The sequence below is a fragment of the Pecten maximus genome, chromosome 4, assembly GCF_902652985.1.
Source record: "Pecten maximus chromosome 4, xPecMax1.1, whole genome shotgun sequence".
In the NCBI taxonomy this organism is placed as follows: domain Eukaryota; kingdom Metazoa; phylum Mollusca; class Bivalvia; order Pectinida; family Pectinidae; genus Pecten; species Pecten maximus.
Window position 1 is genome coordinate 16,403,346 of NC_047018.1, and position 19,826 is coordinate 16,423,171.

General features: G+C 37.0%; 2 protein-coding genes across 2 annotated transcripts in view; both read left to right on the forward strand.

Annotated features, from left to right (window-relative positions):
* The first annotated feature begins 2,596 nt into the window (after positions 1–2,596).
* Positions 2,597–10,657, forward strand: LOC117325373. The gene is made up of 10 exons (XM_033881539.1): positions 2,597–2,676; positions 2,958–3,181; positions 4,184–4,232; positions 5,216–5,457; positions 5,898–5,964; positions 6,505–6,743; positions 6,962–7,025; positions 8,269–8,452; positions 8,688–8,782; positions 8,967–10,657. The coding sequence occupies exons 2-10, from the start codon at positions 3,031–3,033 to the stop codon at positions 9,124–9,126; spliced, it is 1,251 nt and encodes a 416-aa protein (XP_033737430.1). The 5' UTR covers positions 2,597–2,676; positions 2,958–3,030; the 3' UTR covers positions 9,127–10,657.
* Positions 10,658–15,232: 4,575 nt separating this feature from the next.
* Positions 15,233–19,826, forward strand: part of LOC117325374 — a 35,787-nt gene continuing 31,193 nt past the window's right edge. Inside the window, exons 1-3 of the mRNA XM_033881541.1 lie at positions 15,233–15,308; positions 19,089–19,176; positions 19,430–19,624. Coding sequence (XP_033737432.1) covers positions 15,303–15,308; positions 19,089–19,176; positions 19,430–19,624 — 289 coding nt within the window. The 5' untranslated portion in view covers positions 15,233–15,302. The remainder of the gene's footprint in view (positions 15,309–19,088; positions 19,177–19,429; positions 19,625–19,826) is intronic.

Below are 19,826 nucleotides of genomic sequence, written 5' to 3' on the forward strand. Positions count from 1 at the left end.
AATTACTAAGTAGTACCTTGTTTGATACCGTAAAAGATACTTTGAACTATCACTTTGCATAGAATACATGGGCGTTCCTGAGGTTATGAATGAGGATTTGTGCTTTTATCTCAGATTCAATAACGGATTAATACCGATAAACTGTGGCTGGCATACAAATCAATGCCAACAATATTTCGACATATGAACGAGTTTAACATTGATATATGGACTAAAGGTCATACCTTAGTATACATCAAACGTAATCCAAAGGGCCACCATATGAACAGCAGACCATATACATATGCAAAGTGATATCCTGCACTTTGAATATGATTGCTATTGCTTGTTGGTGAATTCTGCTGGCGGAGTTTAGTAACCTTCGTAAGCCTGAATTGCCAAATTCTTATAAGCAGCGACATCAGTTCAGAATATGATTCTAGTAACTTGACCTTTTATAGATTTTACACATTTTGCCAAACCGATTTTCCTTTTCTAACTTTTTTGTGTGTATTTCCATAGCACCGCTTACGTGTCATAAAACGATTTAACAACTGTGGTTTTAGTGCAGTTTTCTTTTCATAGTTCACATTGATTTTGCTGGTCATAATGCTATTTCAGACCTGAATTGTACAAAAGGAGCTAAGATAGTCGACTATCATCATTTAATCAACGACAACAGGTAAGAATTAATAATTTCTGATGTTTTGTCTAATTTTGTATTTATTTTAATTCTTTATATGTTTCAGAAAATCTTATAATATATATCAGGTTATTTGTATAATTGAACTGAAAAACGTATATCGTTTTTGATCATTTGTATTTTCTCCGTCATATATTTCGTAAAATAATTTACGAATAATTTCCACACCTGTGCATTGTCTGGTACTATGCTTCTTTCAGAGAACAAGTCACCAGTGTCGATATTGCCTCGGAATGTATCCATGGTAACAATCTGGACCTCAAAGTTGTGGGGACGTTGAACACTTTATTTGGGAGAACTGAGCCTTTCCGGAGTAGTGGTAACCATATTGTTGGCCAACAGATGAGTCCACTAAAGGACCTCGCCCAGAGTTACGGCCTTAACCTCATTGGCTATGTCTACAACCAGAACGAAGACGCCATTAACAGGAAAATCGTGAACACGTGGACGACCTCTTCTCGTAAGTGTGAGAGTGCTTCCTTATATGTCATTGATTTGATATTTGTAGGGGTCTTCTACAGTATACAGTGCTTGTGATATACATAGATATAATTTATGAGATACAATATTCGGCCATGAGACATTAAAGCAAATCATTCTATTATTAGGTAAATAACAGCATTCTTTTACATATAAAAACAAGGATGAAAATTGAGATCTTAGGCACACCTCAATGTAATGCATGAAGAATTAGAAATTCAGTGAAAGCGACATGGAATATAATTTTTTACAGATTAATGTTGTGGTAATTGCAGGTATTCCAGACATCAAAGTACTTATCGTCTTACGAGAGTATTTTGTGGGGGACTATGGGTAAGTTTCTTTCATTGGTATATATAAGTTTCTCCCTGTTCTGGTGTTTATATCAAGTTAGTTTGCTAGTTCACTGTCAGATTTTGTAGAGACATAATTTTATTTTAACGTTTCGTTGAGTTTGATGTTATTTTCTCTTTTGGTATGTATTATAAAAGTATTTATCTTTTTAAACTTTAATCTATACTTAATCCTCAATAGAGAAAAAAAATCCCGAAGAATACCATCCTTATAACGAAACTATAATTCAAAGGTATATCCGATCGATATTGATCATACATTTTTTGTTATTTAAACATATCAAATAAAAAGTGAATAAAAGTGACACCTATGCTATGTTTGTATAATGACATACCGGTCTTACAGTTGTAATAAATTGTAATTTAAATAAATTCTCTTTCAGTACACACGTGACAAAACTGAGATACTTTGTGACGTCACGGTTCCAACTGTTAGATCCCCAGTCAACACATTCTCCGACAACCGCTGCTTTTGAACTAGAATTCAATAAAGTCCCTGTCGTCAATAGTATTTACTCTGGGCATGCGCTGTACGGGTATACAGAGGGGATCCGACTGCCCGTCATGGATATGACGTCACCTGTTACGTCACTTATCAGTCCACTCGCAAACGCGTGGTCAGATTTCTTGAAATGTGAGTAACTGAGCATGATTTTCTTATAAAAAGTACAAAATTGTGATTATATTGATGCTCTGTCAAAGAACGAGGCGAAGAATTAAGTTGTTAAATACATAGTTAACATGTAGTGTCCTTCTCTGTGTTTAATGTTGTTACTTTTAAATGCTATATTATGTGATTAATGATGATTTCAGACAATGAATCTAAAACTTTGCGAAATCGGAATTCAGCACAATGGCGGATAGTGTTGTCACGAGAATTAAAAGAAGACATATGATAATATCCATTGAAGTGTTATCGTTTGTAATTATTCACGTACAACAATCATCACTTCAATTTTAAGAAAAACGTCATACCGCTACTGGTCTTAATGAAAATTCAAGACTGCTCATCTAATGAAAAATCAAGTTATCGAAATATATTCGATGAAATACGTACAAAATTACATATTTGTAGTGAATAAAGCAACAACTAAAAGAGCCAGAAGGACCTAATGTAGACATTCTTCTCTCTGGTCGGGAACGGTGCTTTTGGGGAAACCGGTAAGTAAATAATTGATCTATCTATCCAATAAACATATCGCCCCGTCATAGATATTTACAAAACATAGTGTCTGTATCAATGCCAGTTGTCTGTTTCGGAGCTGTGCATGGAATCAGTAAGTCGATCATTGCTCTAGTTCTCATTTTGTATTGATATGCGTCTTTTGTACAATAATTTAAGGTGGAGAAATACGCTCCTTTCATAATTCCTTCTCTATGTACAATGTAACTGTTCTGAATCATATACATATATATATATAATATGTACATATTATCTTCAGCACGGATTTGCAATCGTCGGTATATTTCCCTGTGTTTGCGAACAACAGTCTACTGTCCTTTGACCTTGGACACATGCCTGACACGAAGGGGGTTATTACGACAGCTTGTGTGTCGTGTTTCCTACAGAGACAATTTTACATCGACATCTCCGGTAGGATCTTACTCCGAGACAGGGACGCCATCTATCGGACGATCAGAGAGGCATGGAAAAGTACTCAAAATGGTGCGAAGATCAATTAATGTTCGCAATAACAAAAAATGAAAAACTGCGTAGTTATTGTATTAATATTCAACATACTTATGTATTTAAATGAACAAGTTTTCAAATATCAAAACCAGTATTTGATTTTGAGCGTGACGTTTCGGTGACTACAATCACCTTCATCAGGAAAAAAAGGTCATTGAACCTAAACCGGGACGGGGGCATGAACTCTCGCCCAACAACGATAAGGTTTAAAACAAAGCGTAGCCGAATTAACCTGTACACTATTTACCACCTCGAGGTACATGGTACATACCATAAATTACAGTATAATACAATTCACAAACCAGTCTCGTGTACATACAGTACATTGGTTTATTGAATGATGAAGGTGATATAGTGTAATCACAGAAAAGTCACGCTCCCAATATTACTGATCTAAAGAAAACGTTAATGCAACTGATTAATCATTTACTACAAATGTATATATAGAATATTCTGTGTCATTTACTACAAATGTATATATAGAATATTATGTGTCATTTACTACAACTGTATATATAGAATATTCTGTGTCATTTACTACAAATGTATATATAGAATATTCTGTATCATTTACTACAAATGTATATATAGAATATTCTGTGTCATTTACTACAAATGTATAAAAATGATATTCTGTATCATTTACTAACAATGTATATAGAATATTCTGTATCAATTACTACAAATATGTATATGATATTCTATATCGATTTATACAAATATATATATAAAGAATATTCTATATCGATTACTACAAATGTATTAATAGAATATTCTGTGAAAATTACAACAAAAGTATACACAGTATATTCTGTGTAAGTATAACTACAAATGTATGTATAGAATGTAATATTTATATATATATGGCTACAAATTCAAATTCAACAGTATTTTACTGTAAGTCATAATCAAAGTTGTTTCATATGTGTCGTTTGTACAATCCTAATATAACAAGTATTTCCATCAAATTCATTTCAGCAAATCAACTGGTGTTCACGGAAAAACAATACTTCCAAACAAACAATGGGTATGTATATATCAGTAGTATATTTGTAACTAAAAAAATAATATATCAGTATTAAGGTACAATTAACGGCAGTTATTCCTTTCTCGCCGTCTCGATTAAACGATAATAATGCTGATTATGATAATGTTTAGGTATAGTTTCTAATGCCATATATACAACACAGGACATTACACTATAACATAGGTACCTGGTGTCACGAGGTTACTGTATATATAAAATATGAACCTGGTGTCACGATGTTACTGTATATATAAAATATGAACCTGGTGTCACGAGGTTACTGTATATATAAAATATGAACCTGGTGTCAGGATGTTCATATATATATAAAATATGAACCTGGTGTAACGATGTTACTATATATATATAATATGAACCTGGTGTCACGATGTTACTATATATATAAAATATGAACCTGGTGTCACGATGTTACTATATATAAAATATGAACCTGGTGTCACGATGTTACTATATATAAAATATGAACATGGTGTCACGAGGTTACAATATATATACAATATGAACATGGTGTCACGAGGTTACTGTATATATAAGATATGAACCTGGTGTCACGAGGTTACTATATATATACAATATGAACCTGGAGTCACGATGTTACTATATATATATACAATATGAACCTGGTGTCACGATGTTACTATATATAAATACAATATGAACATGGTGTCACGATGTTACTTTATATATATACAATATGAACATGGTGTCACGATGTTACTATATATATACAATATGAACCTGGTGTCACGAGGTTACTATATATATACAATATGAACCTGGTGTCACGATGTTACACTATATATACAATATGGACCTGGTGTCATGATGTTACTATATATATACAATATGAACCTGGTGTCACGAGGTTACTATATATATATAAAATATGGATCTGTTGTCACGATGTTACTTTATATTTAAAATATGGACTTGGTGTCACGATGTTACTGTATATAACACAGGGACCTGGTAACACGGTTATGGTACACACATCCCATAGACGCCTCCGATCGATTCAATACGTGGCCTCACCCTAACATGGATGGACGGTGGGACAACATCTCCCGGGGCATGGTCAGCCAGGCCCTTAACACCGTCCGGGTGGAAAGACTTTACAGAGTTGTATTGGAAGATGATGTACCTCAGGGCCGAAGGTCGGAGGTCACACAAAAGCTTCATCAGGCGTGGTCAGAGGCCAACAAACGTAAGTTTTAAACAACAGTGATTGGATATGTCGTCTGAGGTGTATTACAAACGTAATGTAGAGAAACACGAGTTAGATATCAAGATGGAACAACACCTCAGTGTCAATGTCTGGTCAATATGTGTAAGTTGCTAGTTAAACGTTTAAATATCTATATTATGAATCAATCATAAACGTGTTTTTTGTTTTCGAGTGAGGATTGCTTGATACCTTCTTTCATCTCTTTAACTGTTCTTGTGTTAATTTCACAAACAACATACAATCTATAAGATAGGGTCGGTATCAGTTGTACCATATATAGAAGTAATACACACATACTTTATTATCTGTACATTTGATGAAGTCAATCCATGTGCGTATTGATAGGTAACCAGTTTACGTCTAAAACCATCAAAATAAGTCTGCGTCCTGTAGGTAACATATTTTTTTTATCCTTTCAGATATAAACTATAATGATATACAGATAAATATTGTGGCCTGGAGTTCCAATTACTATTCCATTAAAGGGTATGTACAATAATTGATAATATTTGGTTTTCTTGGAAAGTGTATTTATATGTGTTACTTATTGTTATCTTCTGGTATTGTGTATATTAGCTTGAATCAATACCTTCGTCAGGAAACAGGATACATATAAACTGGAGCTATGACTATCAGTTTAGTCACAAATATTATGATACTTGATCATATAACTACTTATTACTAATTCTTAGAGATATTACTTTGAATATCATCATACTTTTATCTTGTAATATCGGTTTATTGAAATCGGAAAAATAGCGAACTAATCCTGTTCGAAATGAATAGTAATAAAAAAAATACGGAAGTTCCAAAGTATTGCGGATATCACTCCGGCTTCTCTAAACAGAAGAACAGATTCCATCTATTTTCAAGAAAAACTGAGTTGTATGGTAAAATTACGCATTAAGATAAAGCTGTTTTTCCTTCCACAAACTTAAATACTATTTGATATGTATAGAAAATCAAACGTTTATTAATGAACAAATTACTGATGAATTTGTACTTACATTCATTACACGTGACCAGGAATACTGTGACACGGATAGACTACAAAGTGTCGGTTGCCAATAGTGATTCGGCGGAAGTAGCTGTGCTATCTCCAGACACATCTCGTATTGTCACGTTCTTGGGACAAGCGTCTCTGCGAGTCTGTTTATGTTTAGTTTACCAACAGCGGGTCATCGGTGTTGTTGGAAACATCGGTACAGACGACAGTCAGGCGGTAGAGAACGCTATATCGTCTGTTTGGGAGTCAGCAAATCCAGGTCGGTAGCATCAAAGTTATTCGGATGCTTCGGCATTTTACTGGGATAATTATCATATTTTAGAATGTTTTAAAGCTGCATAAAGTCTCTTGGTAAAAGCAGAATTTTACTGCCAATTGTCAAGACAAAACCAAACAAAATGGATTTCCAAATTATTATGTTCTTTTTTATTCTTTACATGTCATTTTCAATAAACACTTTTGTATGAAATGTTTCAGGGTTATCACTAGATATATCTGGTCACGTGGATAATATGTTAGCGGGATACCAATCTAAGGCTGGGTAAGTAGTTCCTTTTATTATGTGTCTCGTTAAAAGCTAGCCTAATATATGTTATAAAGATGTATCAAAACAACCACTTAGTAATCCATGTTTAACAGATCTACAGTCCAAGGTTTACCAGAACACCCAATTAATAAGTAAATGTCTTCTAGATCCATAGTCCAAGGTTTACCACAACACCCAATTAATTAGTAAATGTCTTCTAGATCCATAGTCCAAGGTTTACCAGAACACCCAATTAATTAGTAAATGTCTTCTAGATCCATAGTTCTGGTTTACCAGAACACCCAATTAATTAGTAAATGTCTTCTAGATCCATAGTCCAAGGTTTACCACAACACCCAATTAATTAGTAAATGTCTTCTAGATCCATAGTCCAAGGTTTACCAGAACACCCAATTAATTAGTAAATGTCTTCTAGATCCATAGTTCTGGTTTACCACAACATTCACTTATAGGTAACTAGGCACAATGTTTGACATATCCATAGTCCAAGGTTTACAAAACTATCCACTTATAGGTTACCAGACACAATGTTTGACCGAACAAAAGTCCAAGGTTTACCAAACCATCGACTTATAGGTAGAGCAGTAGTCCAAGGTTTACCAAACCATCCACTATTATACGTAACCAGACACAATGTTTGATCGAACAAAAGTCCAAGGTTTACCAAACCATCGACTTATAGGTAACCAGACACAATGTTTGACCGAACAAAAGTCCATGGTTTACCAAACCATCGACTAATAGGTAACCAGGCGCAATGTTTGATAGAGCCACAGTCCAGCGTTCATGGGTTTTCACACTTTTGAATCGTTACACTATCAAAGAGTCCTAGAAACAAGAAACAACTGGATAGTTTTGTCCGGTATTTACCATATACTATAACTCCTATTCAAAGATAATATTGACCTCTGTCTTTTGCTGCAATCCTTACATATATATCACGGGTGAAATAGGTCAGTTTTAGCGTAATTAAAGGACACAATGTTTCACTGATAAAAATGTAACGAATGGATTTTATTGGCTGGTATTATTTATAACGATAATGATACCTTCCCAAAAAGTTTGTTTATAACGATAATGATTCCTTCTAAATAAGTGCTGTCTGTCTTTTAGGCTTATAATGATTCCTTCTTAATAAGTGCTGTCTGTCTTTTAGGCTTGTAAAAGGTGTCCTAAATGAAATAGATGACGCTCACCCCTCCAGAATACACGTTCTTATTGTCCATTACTGTTACAGTGATAAAGCGACAAAGGTTGTATACTTTGTTTCACCATTCATTCACGGAACTCCCATCGACGAGGACGACCTTGACCCGCCACCTCTCGCAGACATCAAGTTGCGCGTGGAGGAAGCCCTTCCGGGTACCACAGTGGAGGAGCATCCGTTAGTGAAGGCAACCGCTGCAAAGGATAAAGACGAGGTAGTAACTGACAACATGTTGTGTCTGATGGGTAGAACATGTATGGTATATATCAGTTATCCATTACAGCTTAACTTATTGGTCTGGGTGTCGAAAAAGTAATTAATCTCAAATTATATTCTCGTGAGAGCGTAAAGTCGCTGTAATAGGAGTGACAGTTTACTGGAGTTTGTCAATTCGATCGTGCTCTGAGTGTTCAGCAATAGAGTTAATTTGTTGTTTTCTATCGTTATAGAAACCGTCCTGGCTGATTCCTGTCGCGGTGGCGTCTGGCGTGGTCGGGTTTTTGTTGGTGACGGCCATAATCACTGCCTGTATTAAACGTCATAGGTAATAGTTTTATACTAGTGATTTATATGTTTCGTTAGTTTAATTCGTTTCTGTCTCTAATGTAGATAACTACCAATCTATATTGAAAGGAACTAATTTATTTTATAAATTCTTATAGCGATAATTAATATACAATAGGTATTCTGTGATAAATTAACAGAACACTTTCTTGTTTCTGTTATAGTCATAAGATGTCGAAGACATTGAACCAGAACCCAGAGCGTGTTGAGGGCTATGATAAAGAACACTTTTCAGCGGCTCCCGACCTTGATAATTCTCTAAACGTGGACGATCCTCAGTGGATGGAAAACGACAAACATAATACTTACATCGTAAACATGTGAACAACAACAACAACAACAACAACAACAACAACAAACTCTGTGTATAAGTAACTTGTTCGTTAATGATATATAGAAGATTCTTTGACAGGTGTAACTGATACTGTGACAGACATGACAGATACTGTGACAGGTGTGACTTATTGTGACAGATGTGACTGTTATTGTGACAGATGTGACTGATACTGTGACATAAGTGACTGACACTGTGACATAAGTGACTATTACTGTGACATAAGTGACTGATACTATGACAGATGTGACTGATACTGTGACAGATGTGACTAATACTGTGACAGATGTGACTGATACTGTGACAGATGTGACTGATGTGACTTTAACAGATGCATTAAACAATAACATCACAGACTGACATGGTGGATATAAATGCGTTCAATTTTTATTTTGTTTGAAACCAAATACTGCATACAACTGATTTGTTCCTACAAACATCTTAACAAGGAAGACGTAAAACAATATCTGTTGGAAGCTATGGGACCCCACAGAATTGTCCTCCACATTAACCCGTCCGTCCAGAAAACTATTGCATCTAAATAATCTAAATAATGGACCAATAACGCGTTTAATACGAATTGATTACAATATTGTTGATTTGCAAGAAATAGGATTAAACAATTGACCATCGATTTTTAATATAGGGAATGTGTGGTTATTGATATTCCACAAGTTTTTGTCCTGTTAAAGATTTCAGCAGTATCTATATGTCATTTTTTCTGGACATATAACTTCATCCTTATATGTTACCAGATGATGTATCTCATTAAGTCTCATTGGCTTCATTGCATTATGAATATGGTTTTGAAACTTGCAATGCTGTCTTTGACATTGCTAAGTATATATTTTTACATACTTTTATTCTCCGGTAGTAGTACGTTATCTTTGGTACAAAGCTAATGTAAAACTTTGTCCTTTTCTTTGTGAATGATATTGTAACTTGCAAGAATGTGTCATTACATTAAACAAACGGTCCTCTAATCACTGATTTTGAAGGTTTACAACTCATTCGAATATAGAACTTAATATTAACGTTATTTTAGATTTTGTGATATAATTCAATTTAATAGTGTTTCTGTAGTGATTGGACAATATCACTTTTTGCAGTTACTATAGATATAGCTGTAGACAGTTTAGTATATATAATAATGATCCGGTAAACAGATGGAGATGTTCGTCCAATCTGTAAAATATCGGCAGAAGTACCAGAAACAACACTGCATACAGATTTCCCTGGTATCTAGTATATATTACATATTTTTTCCTTATTTGTTTTCTCTACATATCGAATATGAATTGTTTGTAGACAAAATAAGTACAATAATGTATTTATGTAAATGTGTAACAAGAATGGATAAGTAAAGTATGCGAGTGAAAGTTCGATAGTTGTTATTGTACATTATAGAGAAGGGTTACTTCTGAACGCTTTAACATATTATATAAAACTTGTAATTATTCATGTACAAAGTGATATATTGTAAATGAGCTTTATTTTGAGATAAAATATTTTGTCTTTGTATCTGCATGTTTGTTCTTTTTAATCGTCACAGCATGACGTAAACAAGTTGCATTGCGACTTAAATAAGTCATATCATGACATGAATAGTTTGTATGACGACGTAAATAAATCGTATCATAAAAGCGTAACTAGATTGTGTGATATCAATACGATATGATGACGTAACTATGTTAGAATAAGAAGTAAGGCTTGAACACTGTTGGGTACAAAGCAGCTGTCACGATTGCCAGAATGAACGATATCGTTTCGGTTTCGCAACGTTTCTACTTTTATTCAACTGAAATGTCACGATGTGCCTGACCATAGGGATTCCTCGTTACCAAATTCACTGTGTGTCTGACTAGAAAGATTTATCTTTACCAAATTCACTGTGTGTCTGACAAGAAAGATTCCTCGTTACCAAATTCACTGTGTGTCTGACAAGAAAGATTCCTCGTTACCAAATTCACTGTGTGTCTGACAAGAAAGATTCCTCGTTACCAAATTCACTGTGTGTCTGACAAGAAAGATTCCTCGTTACCAAATTCACTGTGTGTCTGACCAGAGGGATTCTCCTGTAGTTACCTACTTGAATGCCCCCGGCTTACTTAGTTGGTTCCATTGTAAGCCACCTAGTTCTAAAGTTGAGAATGTGACTTTATCCCGGATTATGACCCGGATTTTTATTGCGGTTGTCGATGAAGATGAAAACGCTTACCCTTCAGGAACACTCGGTCTTATTTTCCTTGTACTTTTTAGGTTCCATGCAAATCTATATTTTTGTTCATATTTTGAACTCCATTTATCGATCTTCAGTTAAGAGGTATGGCTACTTTCAATAAGAAGCGGTTGTTTATTGTTTCTTTCAAGAATAGGCAATTGTTCCTATAATCTAACAAATATCAGGACAGCTACATTTAACAGTTTGTCCATGGCGACCGCAGTACTCGATTTTCAAATTAGCAAACACGCTTCCATAATGTGAGGCAATGCACACCCGATGTCAAATTGCTATAATAACAGTTTCTTAATATTGTGTTATTTTTTAAAAAAAAATTTTAAATTTTTTTTATGACGAATACAATAACAACGATTTTAAAAAGTTTATACTGACTGTATAAAACAGACATGTTCTAGTCCAACTCCTATAAATTGATGATGCACTACAGAAAAACTAGATTTACATCGAAACAATTAAAAAGTACAAGAAGAATGCGACCAGACAATCCGGAAAGATAATCGTCTTCTGATTCATCGCTGGCACCCGTTATGTAAATCGAAGTTAAATCCGTGCTAAGTCATATCCCCAAAATGAGAATTAGAGTGGTGACAACGGAGCCATCAAACATCAATGAGGGATCATACCAAAGACATATCAATTGAGAGGTACATCCTGTAGAGGCAACAATTCATTAAACTGTCTCATACAACTGTTTCGTCCTTCTAGGATTTGGCAGTGATGCCTAAAGTGTTGGTACCTAGGAAGTGACTAAATATGTCGAAAGAAATATCAATATATATATATATACGAGGTCTGATGAGCCTCATATTGAAGGATTTGTATTTTGCCGGACATATTGTATTATTTTTTAACATAATCGCCTTCAGTATCTATACACTTTTGCCAGCGTTGTTTAGGGGCCTCAATGCCACTTTGATGGAACTCCTTTTCTTGGCTGCTCAGAAAGTCATCCATTGTATGTTTGACGTCATCATCGGATTGACAGTGGGTGCCTGAAATAGCTGTTTCCAGTTTTGGAAATAGATGAAAGTCTGGAGCGAGATCAGGTGAATAAGACGTATGCTGGATCAATTTAAAGCCACAATCGTGAATGGCAGCCATGGCAATGACAGACTTGTAAACAGGAGCATTGTCCTGGTGGAATAAGACACCTTTAGTAAGCTTTCCGCGGTGTTTAAGTTTAATATCCTCCGTAACTGCCTCAGAAGTGAAGCTTCTTTTGGAGATAATCTATCAGCAGAATACCATCTGCATCCCAGAAAACCGAGGCCATAATCTTCCCAGCTGATGGAACAGTCTTTGCCTTCTTTGGCGGGGAAGAGCCAGGACTTCCATTGTTGTTTGGCCTTTCTGGTAAAAATGATAGACTCATGTTTCATCCATAGTGACAAATCTCTGAGGAAAGTTGGTAGGATCTTCCTAAAAAAGGTATTAGCACGCGATAATGTGCGCCTGATGTGCGCCTGATCAACTCTCAGAAGCCTTGGTACCCAGCAGGCCGAAAGCTTTCTCATTGCAAGATGCTCGGTCAGAATGGAATGTACCCTTTCCTGTGAAATGCCAAATCTGCTGGCTATATATCTTTCTGTGACTCGTCTGTCATGTCATAATAATATCATGAAAATTGACCATTTCTGGGGTTGCAACATTGGCAGGCCTTCCAGGACGGGGGTCATCCCCAAGGCTCTGTCTAAAATTCGCGCTGCAATTCTACCATCCACCTTTTCACTGTAGCAAATGAAGGGGCATCTTTCCCTAGTGTTGCTACCGTATCCTTAGGTGTTAAACCTTTTTTATACAAATATTGGATCATTGCTCTTTCACCGATTTTGTCTTTTGTCAATTTTGCAAAAGCCGCTTGTCTTGCTTACTTCAGAGTGCTACCACCAAATGAGACCAGTCCTTAGGTACACGGCTCTATATAGTCAGATAATAGTAGGACTTCAAAAGAACATTCTTGAGTACCTCCTTCAATATGAGGCTCACAACATATCAATCATCCCTCGTAGATAAAAGAAGTACAATGGCACAATAATCAAAGTTCATAATTCTAGACAATTTATTTCAAAAGGACGTCAAGCAGATGCTTATATTTCTGGACCGAGCCACTATTCACATGAAAAAGTTGCATACAGGTTACGGTAAACCTTGGGGACTTAGTCCACCAGCAGTGTCTACCACCTGTAATCTCACAAAATTGTACCAAGGGCACATACGATATTAGCACATTTCATTACACATTTAGACTACATAGAATGTAATGGAATATTTCCGAATGGGGTTATGATGTCAACCATAAGACTTTCACAGCGTCTTTGTCAGTCTGCATTTCTCAAAATCCTGTGTTGTTGATTTCTCCGTCTGCAGCGATATCTGTCACGGAAATCGTCACTGAAAACAAGCCTTTGAATATCGAGTCAACTGTGGCATGTAAACATCGTCCGTTGGGATGCGTGGATGTTGCTATCTAGAAATGGAAAAATCAACAACTGCTAAATTGAAATCCTCCCACTTAACATACATCTTAGTAGTAAGCTGTCCTTGTTGCGTAACTTGTAAGTAAAGATCCAGGTAAGCGGCTTATGTTAAAGTGTCTGTAATGTTGTTGAATTAGGGACACATTCTATGGGCCGTTCATGGCGAGTTATTTGAAATTAAATTTTTATTTTCGTTTATAATTAACTAGCTATGAGAATGTAAATGTATTAAAATACTTTCGTGAGAGGTTTACAAACAATATGAATGCCAATTGACGTAAATGAAAATAGTGGTTCATGCGTTGTTTCTATTATGTTTTGCGTATCCGATGGGCTAAATATTAAAGCAAAAGGTCAATAATACCCAGATATGTAAAATACGCACCATATATGTATAGGTTTATGTATAGTTTATTTATATGTGCTTATCCATATGTTTATGTTTAGTACTGTATATTGTGTATTTATCCATTTTTATGTATAGTATGATTATATGTATATATCCATGTTTATGTATAGTATGATTATATGTATATACATTGTATCTACAGTGTATATGTTTATGTATATTATAATTATATGTATATATCCATATGTTTATGTATATTATAATTATATGTATATATCCATATGTTTATGTATAGTATAATTATATGTATATATCCATATGTTTATGTATAGTATAATTATATGTATATATCCATATGTTTATGTATAGTATAATTATATGTATTTATCCATGTTTATGTTTAGTATACTTATATGTATATATCCATATGTTTATGTATATTATAATTATATGTATATATCCATATGTTTATGTGTAGTATAATTATATTTATATATCCATATGTTTATGTATAGTACAATGCTATTGTTGTGTGTTTATCCATGTTTATGTTTAGTATACTTATATGTATATATCCATATGTTTATGCATAATAAATTCATATGTATATATCCATATGTTTATTCATGTATCATATTTGTTACATATGTAGATATACGTGCATGTAGATATCAGTAAGTTAGTAACATTCATGTAGTCGAAAACCTCACTAACTCAGTGACATTTAATACACATATATCGACATACCTACGTATAGTATTATGTTAATATTCATTTGTTTATAGGTGTGTATGGCTGGTTATATGCTTTAATCACACTTATAGTATAATATGTGTACATGCATATCATTGTACATTCGTATAACATACTTTGTGTATACATATGCCTAAGTTTTTATGAGTAAAAATTAATTATGTGTATGTGTGTGTATCAGTAGGAGATACGGGTACATAACAATAGATATCGGTGTGATGATAATGTAGATAGTATATACAGTAGTGATAGACACAACCGTCCCGATAACTTTATCAGCCGTAACAGGGGTACAAGTCCGGCTCGATCAGTGAATGGTCTCCAGAGGACAATACCAGCTTAATCATGAGGGTTTGTATTTCTTCATTTCATTTTAATTCCTTTCCAGGTCAAATGACAGAAACTTATATCGTACATAATATATGATGAACATGTAATGAAAAGTAATTATCACTACAGCAAAAATAAGTTTTGATATGAGACACTAAGATGACATCAGTGATTAAATAGCCAGTCACGTGATTGGACACACAGGAAGTTCTTTTTATTACGATGTATTTTTCCAAAAAATGTAACTAACCAGGTAGAAATACGGGTTACATTGTCATATAATACGATATTATTATATATAAAAATGTATCATATCGCCTACTTTTACAAACGTTAGAACTACGCTTTGAAAGCCCTAGATCATGGCATGTCGACGATACATAACACTACTAGCAATAATTCAGTATGTAAGTGTTTATTTAAAATGTATATAGCGTGTCATATTATAATGAGTAGGCAACCTGAAAAACAAAGACGATTCTTCTAATTTATCTGTATGTTAGTATGTAAACACATTATCATTGTATATACATCGGGTACTTTATCTACACAAAACCCCAGATAAATAGTTTCCGCAGCGTAACCGTGCGTGTGGTACGGTGTCCTTAATGTACGAGAGTGTGTAGTACGGTGTCCTTAATGTACGGGAGTGTGTGATATGGTGTCCTTAGTGTACGGGAGTGTGTGGTACGGTGTCCTTAGTGTACGAGAGTGTGTGGTACGGTGTCCTTAGTGTACGGGAGTGTGTGGTACGGTGTCCTTAGCGTACGGGAGTGTGGTACGGTGTCCTTTGTGTACGGGAGTGTGTGGTACGGTGTCCTTAGTGTACGAGAGTGTGTGGTACGGTGTCCTTAGTGTACGGGAGTGTGGTACGGTGTACTTAGTGTACAGGAGTGTGTGGTACGGTGTCCTTAGTGTACGGGAGTGTGTGGTACGGTGTCCTTAGTGTACGGGAGAGTGTAGTACGGTGTCCTTAGTGTACGGGAGTGTGTGGTACGGTGTTCTTAGTGTACAGGAGTGTATGGTATGGTGTCCTTAGTGTACGGTAGTGTGTGGTACGATGTCCTTAGTGTACGGGAGTGTGTGGTATGGTGTCCTTAGTGTAAGGGAGTGTGGTACGGTGTCCTTAGTGTACGGGAGTGTGTGGTACGGTGTCCTTAGTGTACGGGAGTGTGTTGTATGGTGTCCTTAGTGTACGGGAGTGTGTGGTACGGTGTCCTTAGTGGGAGTGTGTGGTACGGTGTCCATAGTGTACAGGAGTGTATGGTATGGTGTCATTAGTGTACGGGAGTGTGTGGTACGGTGTCCTTAGTGTACGGGAGTGTGTGGTACGGTGTCCTTAGTGTACGGGAGTGTATGGTATGGTGTCCTTAGTGTACGGGAGTGTGTGATACGGTGTCCTTAGTGTACGGGAGTGTGTGGTACGGTGTCCTTAGTGTACGGGAGTGTGTGGTACGGTGTTTTAGTGCACGGGAGTGTGAGGTACGGTGTCCTTAGTGTACGGGAGTGTGTGGTACGGTGTCTTAGTGCACGGGAGTGTGTGGTACGGTGTCCTTAGTGTACGGGAGTGTGATGTACGGTGTCCTTAGTGTACGGGAGTGTGTGGTACGGTGTCCTTAGTGTACAGGAGTGTGTGGTACGGTGTCCTTAGTGTACGGGAGTGTGTGGTACGATGTCCTTAGTGTACAGGAGTGTGTGGTACGGTGTCCTTAGTGTACGGGAGTGTGTGGTACGGTGTCCTTAGTGTACGGGAGTGTGTGGTACGGTGTCCTTAGTGTACGGGAGTGTGTGGTACGGTGTCCTTAGTGTACGGGAGTGTGTGGTACGGTGTCCTTAGTGTACGGGAGTGTGTGGTACGGTGTCCTTAGTGTACGGGAGTGTGTGGTACGGTGTCCTTAGTGTACGGGAGTGTGTGGTACGGTGTCCTTAGTGTATGGGAGTGTGTGGTACGGTGTCCTTAGTGTACGGGAGTGTGTGGTACGGTGTCCTTAGTGTACGGGAGTGTGTGGTACGGTGTCCTTAGTGTACGGGAGTGTGTGGTACGGTGTCCTTAGTGTACGGTAGTGTGTGGTACGGTGTCCTTAGTGTACGGGAGTGTGGTACGGTGTCCTTAGTGAACGGGAGTGTGTGGTACGGTGTCCTTAGTGTACGGGAGTGTGTGGTACGGGGTCCTTAGTGTACGGGAGTGTGTGGTTATTTGTCCTTAGTGTACGGGAGTGTGTGGTACGGTGTCCTTAGTGTACGGGAGTGTGTGGTTCGGTGTCCTTAGTGTACGAGAGTGTGTGGTACGGTGTCCTTAGTGTACGGGAGTGTGTGGAACGGTGTCCGTAGTGTACGGGAGTGTGTGGTACGGTGTCCTTAGTGTACGAGAGTGTGTGGTATGGTGTCCTTAGTGTACGGGAGTGTGTGGTACGGTGTCCTTAGTGTACGGGAGTGAGTGGTACGGTGTCCTTAGTGTACGAGAGTGTGTGGTATGGTGTCCTTAGTGTACGGGAGTGTGTGGTACGGTGTCCTTAGTGTACGAGAGTGTGTGGTATGGTGTCCTTAGTGTACGGGAGTGTGTGGCACGATGTCCGTAGTGTACGGGAGTGTGTGGTACGGTGTCTTAGTGTACGGGAGTGTATGTTACGGTGTCCTTAGTGTACGGGAGTGTGGTACGGTGTCCTTAGTGTACGGGAGTGTGTGGTACGGTGTTCTTAGTGTACGGGAGTGTGTGGTACGGTGTCCTTAGTGTACGGGAGTGTGTGGTACGGTGTCCTTAATGTACGGGAGTGTGTGGTACGGTGTCCTTAGTGTACGGGAGTGTGTGGTACGGTGTCCTTAGTGTACGGGAGTGTGTGGTACGGTGTCCTTAGTGTATGGGAGTGTGTGGTACGGTGTCCTTAGTGTACGGGAGTGTGTGGTACGGTGTCCTTAGTGTACGGGAGTGTGTGGTACGGTGTCCTTAGTGTACGAGAGTGTGGTACGGTGTATTAGTGTACGGGAGTGTGTGGTACGGTGTCCTTAGTGGGAGTATGTGGTACGGTGTCCTTAGTGTACGGGAGTGTGTGGTACGGTGTCCTTAGTGTACGGGAGTGTGTGGTACGGTGTCCTTAGTGTACGAGAGTGTGGTACGGTGTATTAGTGTACGGGAGTGTGTGGTACGGTGTCCTTAGTGTACGGGAGTGTGTGGTACGATGTCCTTAGTGTACGAGTGTGTGTGTTACGGTGTCCTTAGTGTACGAGAGTGTGTGTTACGGTGTCCTTAGTGTACGGGAGTGTGTAGTTCGGTGTCCTTAGTGTACGAGAGTGTGTGTTACGGTGTCCTTAGTGTACGGGAGTATGTGGTACGGTGCCATTAATGTACGGGAGTGGATCAAAGAAATATAGAAATTAAAGTTTGAAAGATATCTAACTACCATGGCTTTGTCATATAGATGTTTGGGACTAAATACTTTGTAAATGATCATTCTTTTATTTAAATCTTATTTTGAATATTGATAGGTGGCTGATACATGTTATATTATTTTTATTAGAAACGGGTCACACAACTAGTGGTTTCTGGATGGTGTGTTTATTTCACTCTCGTAATTGATTTTTAAAAGTTACAAAAGCCACGGTCTAACTCGCTAAAGTTCGTGTCTTTTGTAACTTATACAAAACTAACGAGAGCAGATTGTTGTTGTCTAATCAAACATTGTTGACCATCTTACCGTTCATGTCCTGATTTATTTATGTATTTATTTATTTATTTATTTATTGACATATTCTATTTATATTCAATTTCTGATGTTTTTATTAACAGTTTGTGTTTCGTTTAAGGTACTGGTGCTGGTCTGTTTCTGCGGTATCGTTCGCCATGCTATCACACAATGTATCCAAACCCCAAATGTCACTCCAAGCCCAACTGGTGAGTTTTCTATTCATTTATTCATGTATTACTAGGCATTAAATCATATTGTTTCGCTATTTCGGGTATGAAATATTATTACATTGAGGTAAAGTAACCTTTGAATAAAAGTATTTGTTGATGTCGTCTATATCATATCAAGTTTCGACTGTAGCAGCAAAAATCAACACGTTATTTTACAAAGAGATAAATGTAAAATCTATTTATGTTTTATTACAGAAAAATAAATAATTTTTATTTCGGTTCAATGTAGATCCCCCACTTCCGATCCTGCCCAGTGAATTCCAAACCCGGGTGGAGGCGAACATCGTAGACAAGGGTTTTACAGTGACCGCGGTCGAGTATTTTAGTACACTAGATAAAAAAGCCAGTGTCCAAATTATACGTGACGGGGACATCACTACACTTCTGTTTGATTACGCCAACAATCAATTGTTCTATGTTAAAGGTATGTATTGTAAGTCATCAAGGTCGTTATTTCCTGGTATAAAGCACCCAACCAAGGATCCGCAAGTGAATTATAATAAACACAGCTATATCGTCATTCCAGGACTGTATCATACAACTTTGTCTTTCTTCAAGGACTTATCATGCAGCTGTTTCGTCCTTCTTGGACTGTATCATAGAGCTGTTTCGTCCTTCTTGGACTG

Coding starts and splice junctions, on each gene's coding strand:
- LOC117325373 (XM_033881539.1), top strand. CDS start 3,031: ATGCCTGACACGAAGGGGGTTATTACGACAGCTTGTGTGTCGTGTTTC. Junction 4,233..5,215: donor TACTTCCAAACAAACAATGG/GTATGTATATAT, acceptor TATATAACACAG/GGACCTGGTAACACGGTTAT. Junction 7,026..8,268: donor GGATACCAATCTAAGGCTGG/GTAAGTAGTTCC, acceptor TTACTGTTACAG/TGATAAAGCGACAAAGGTTG.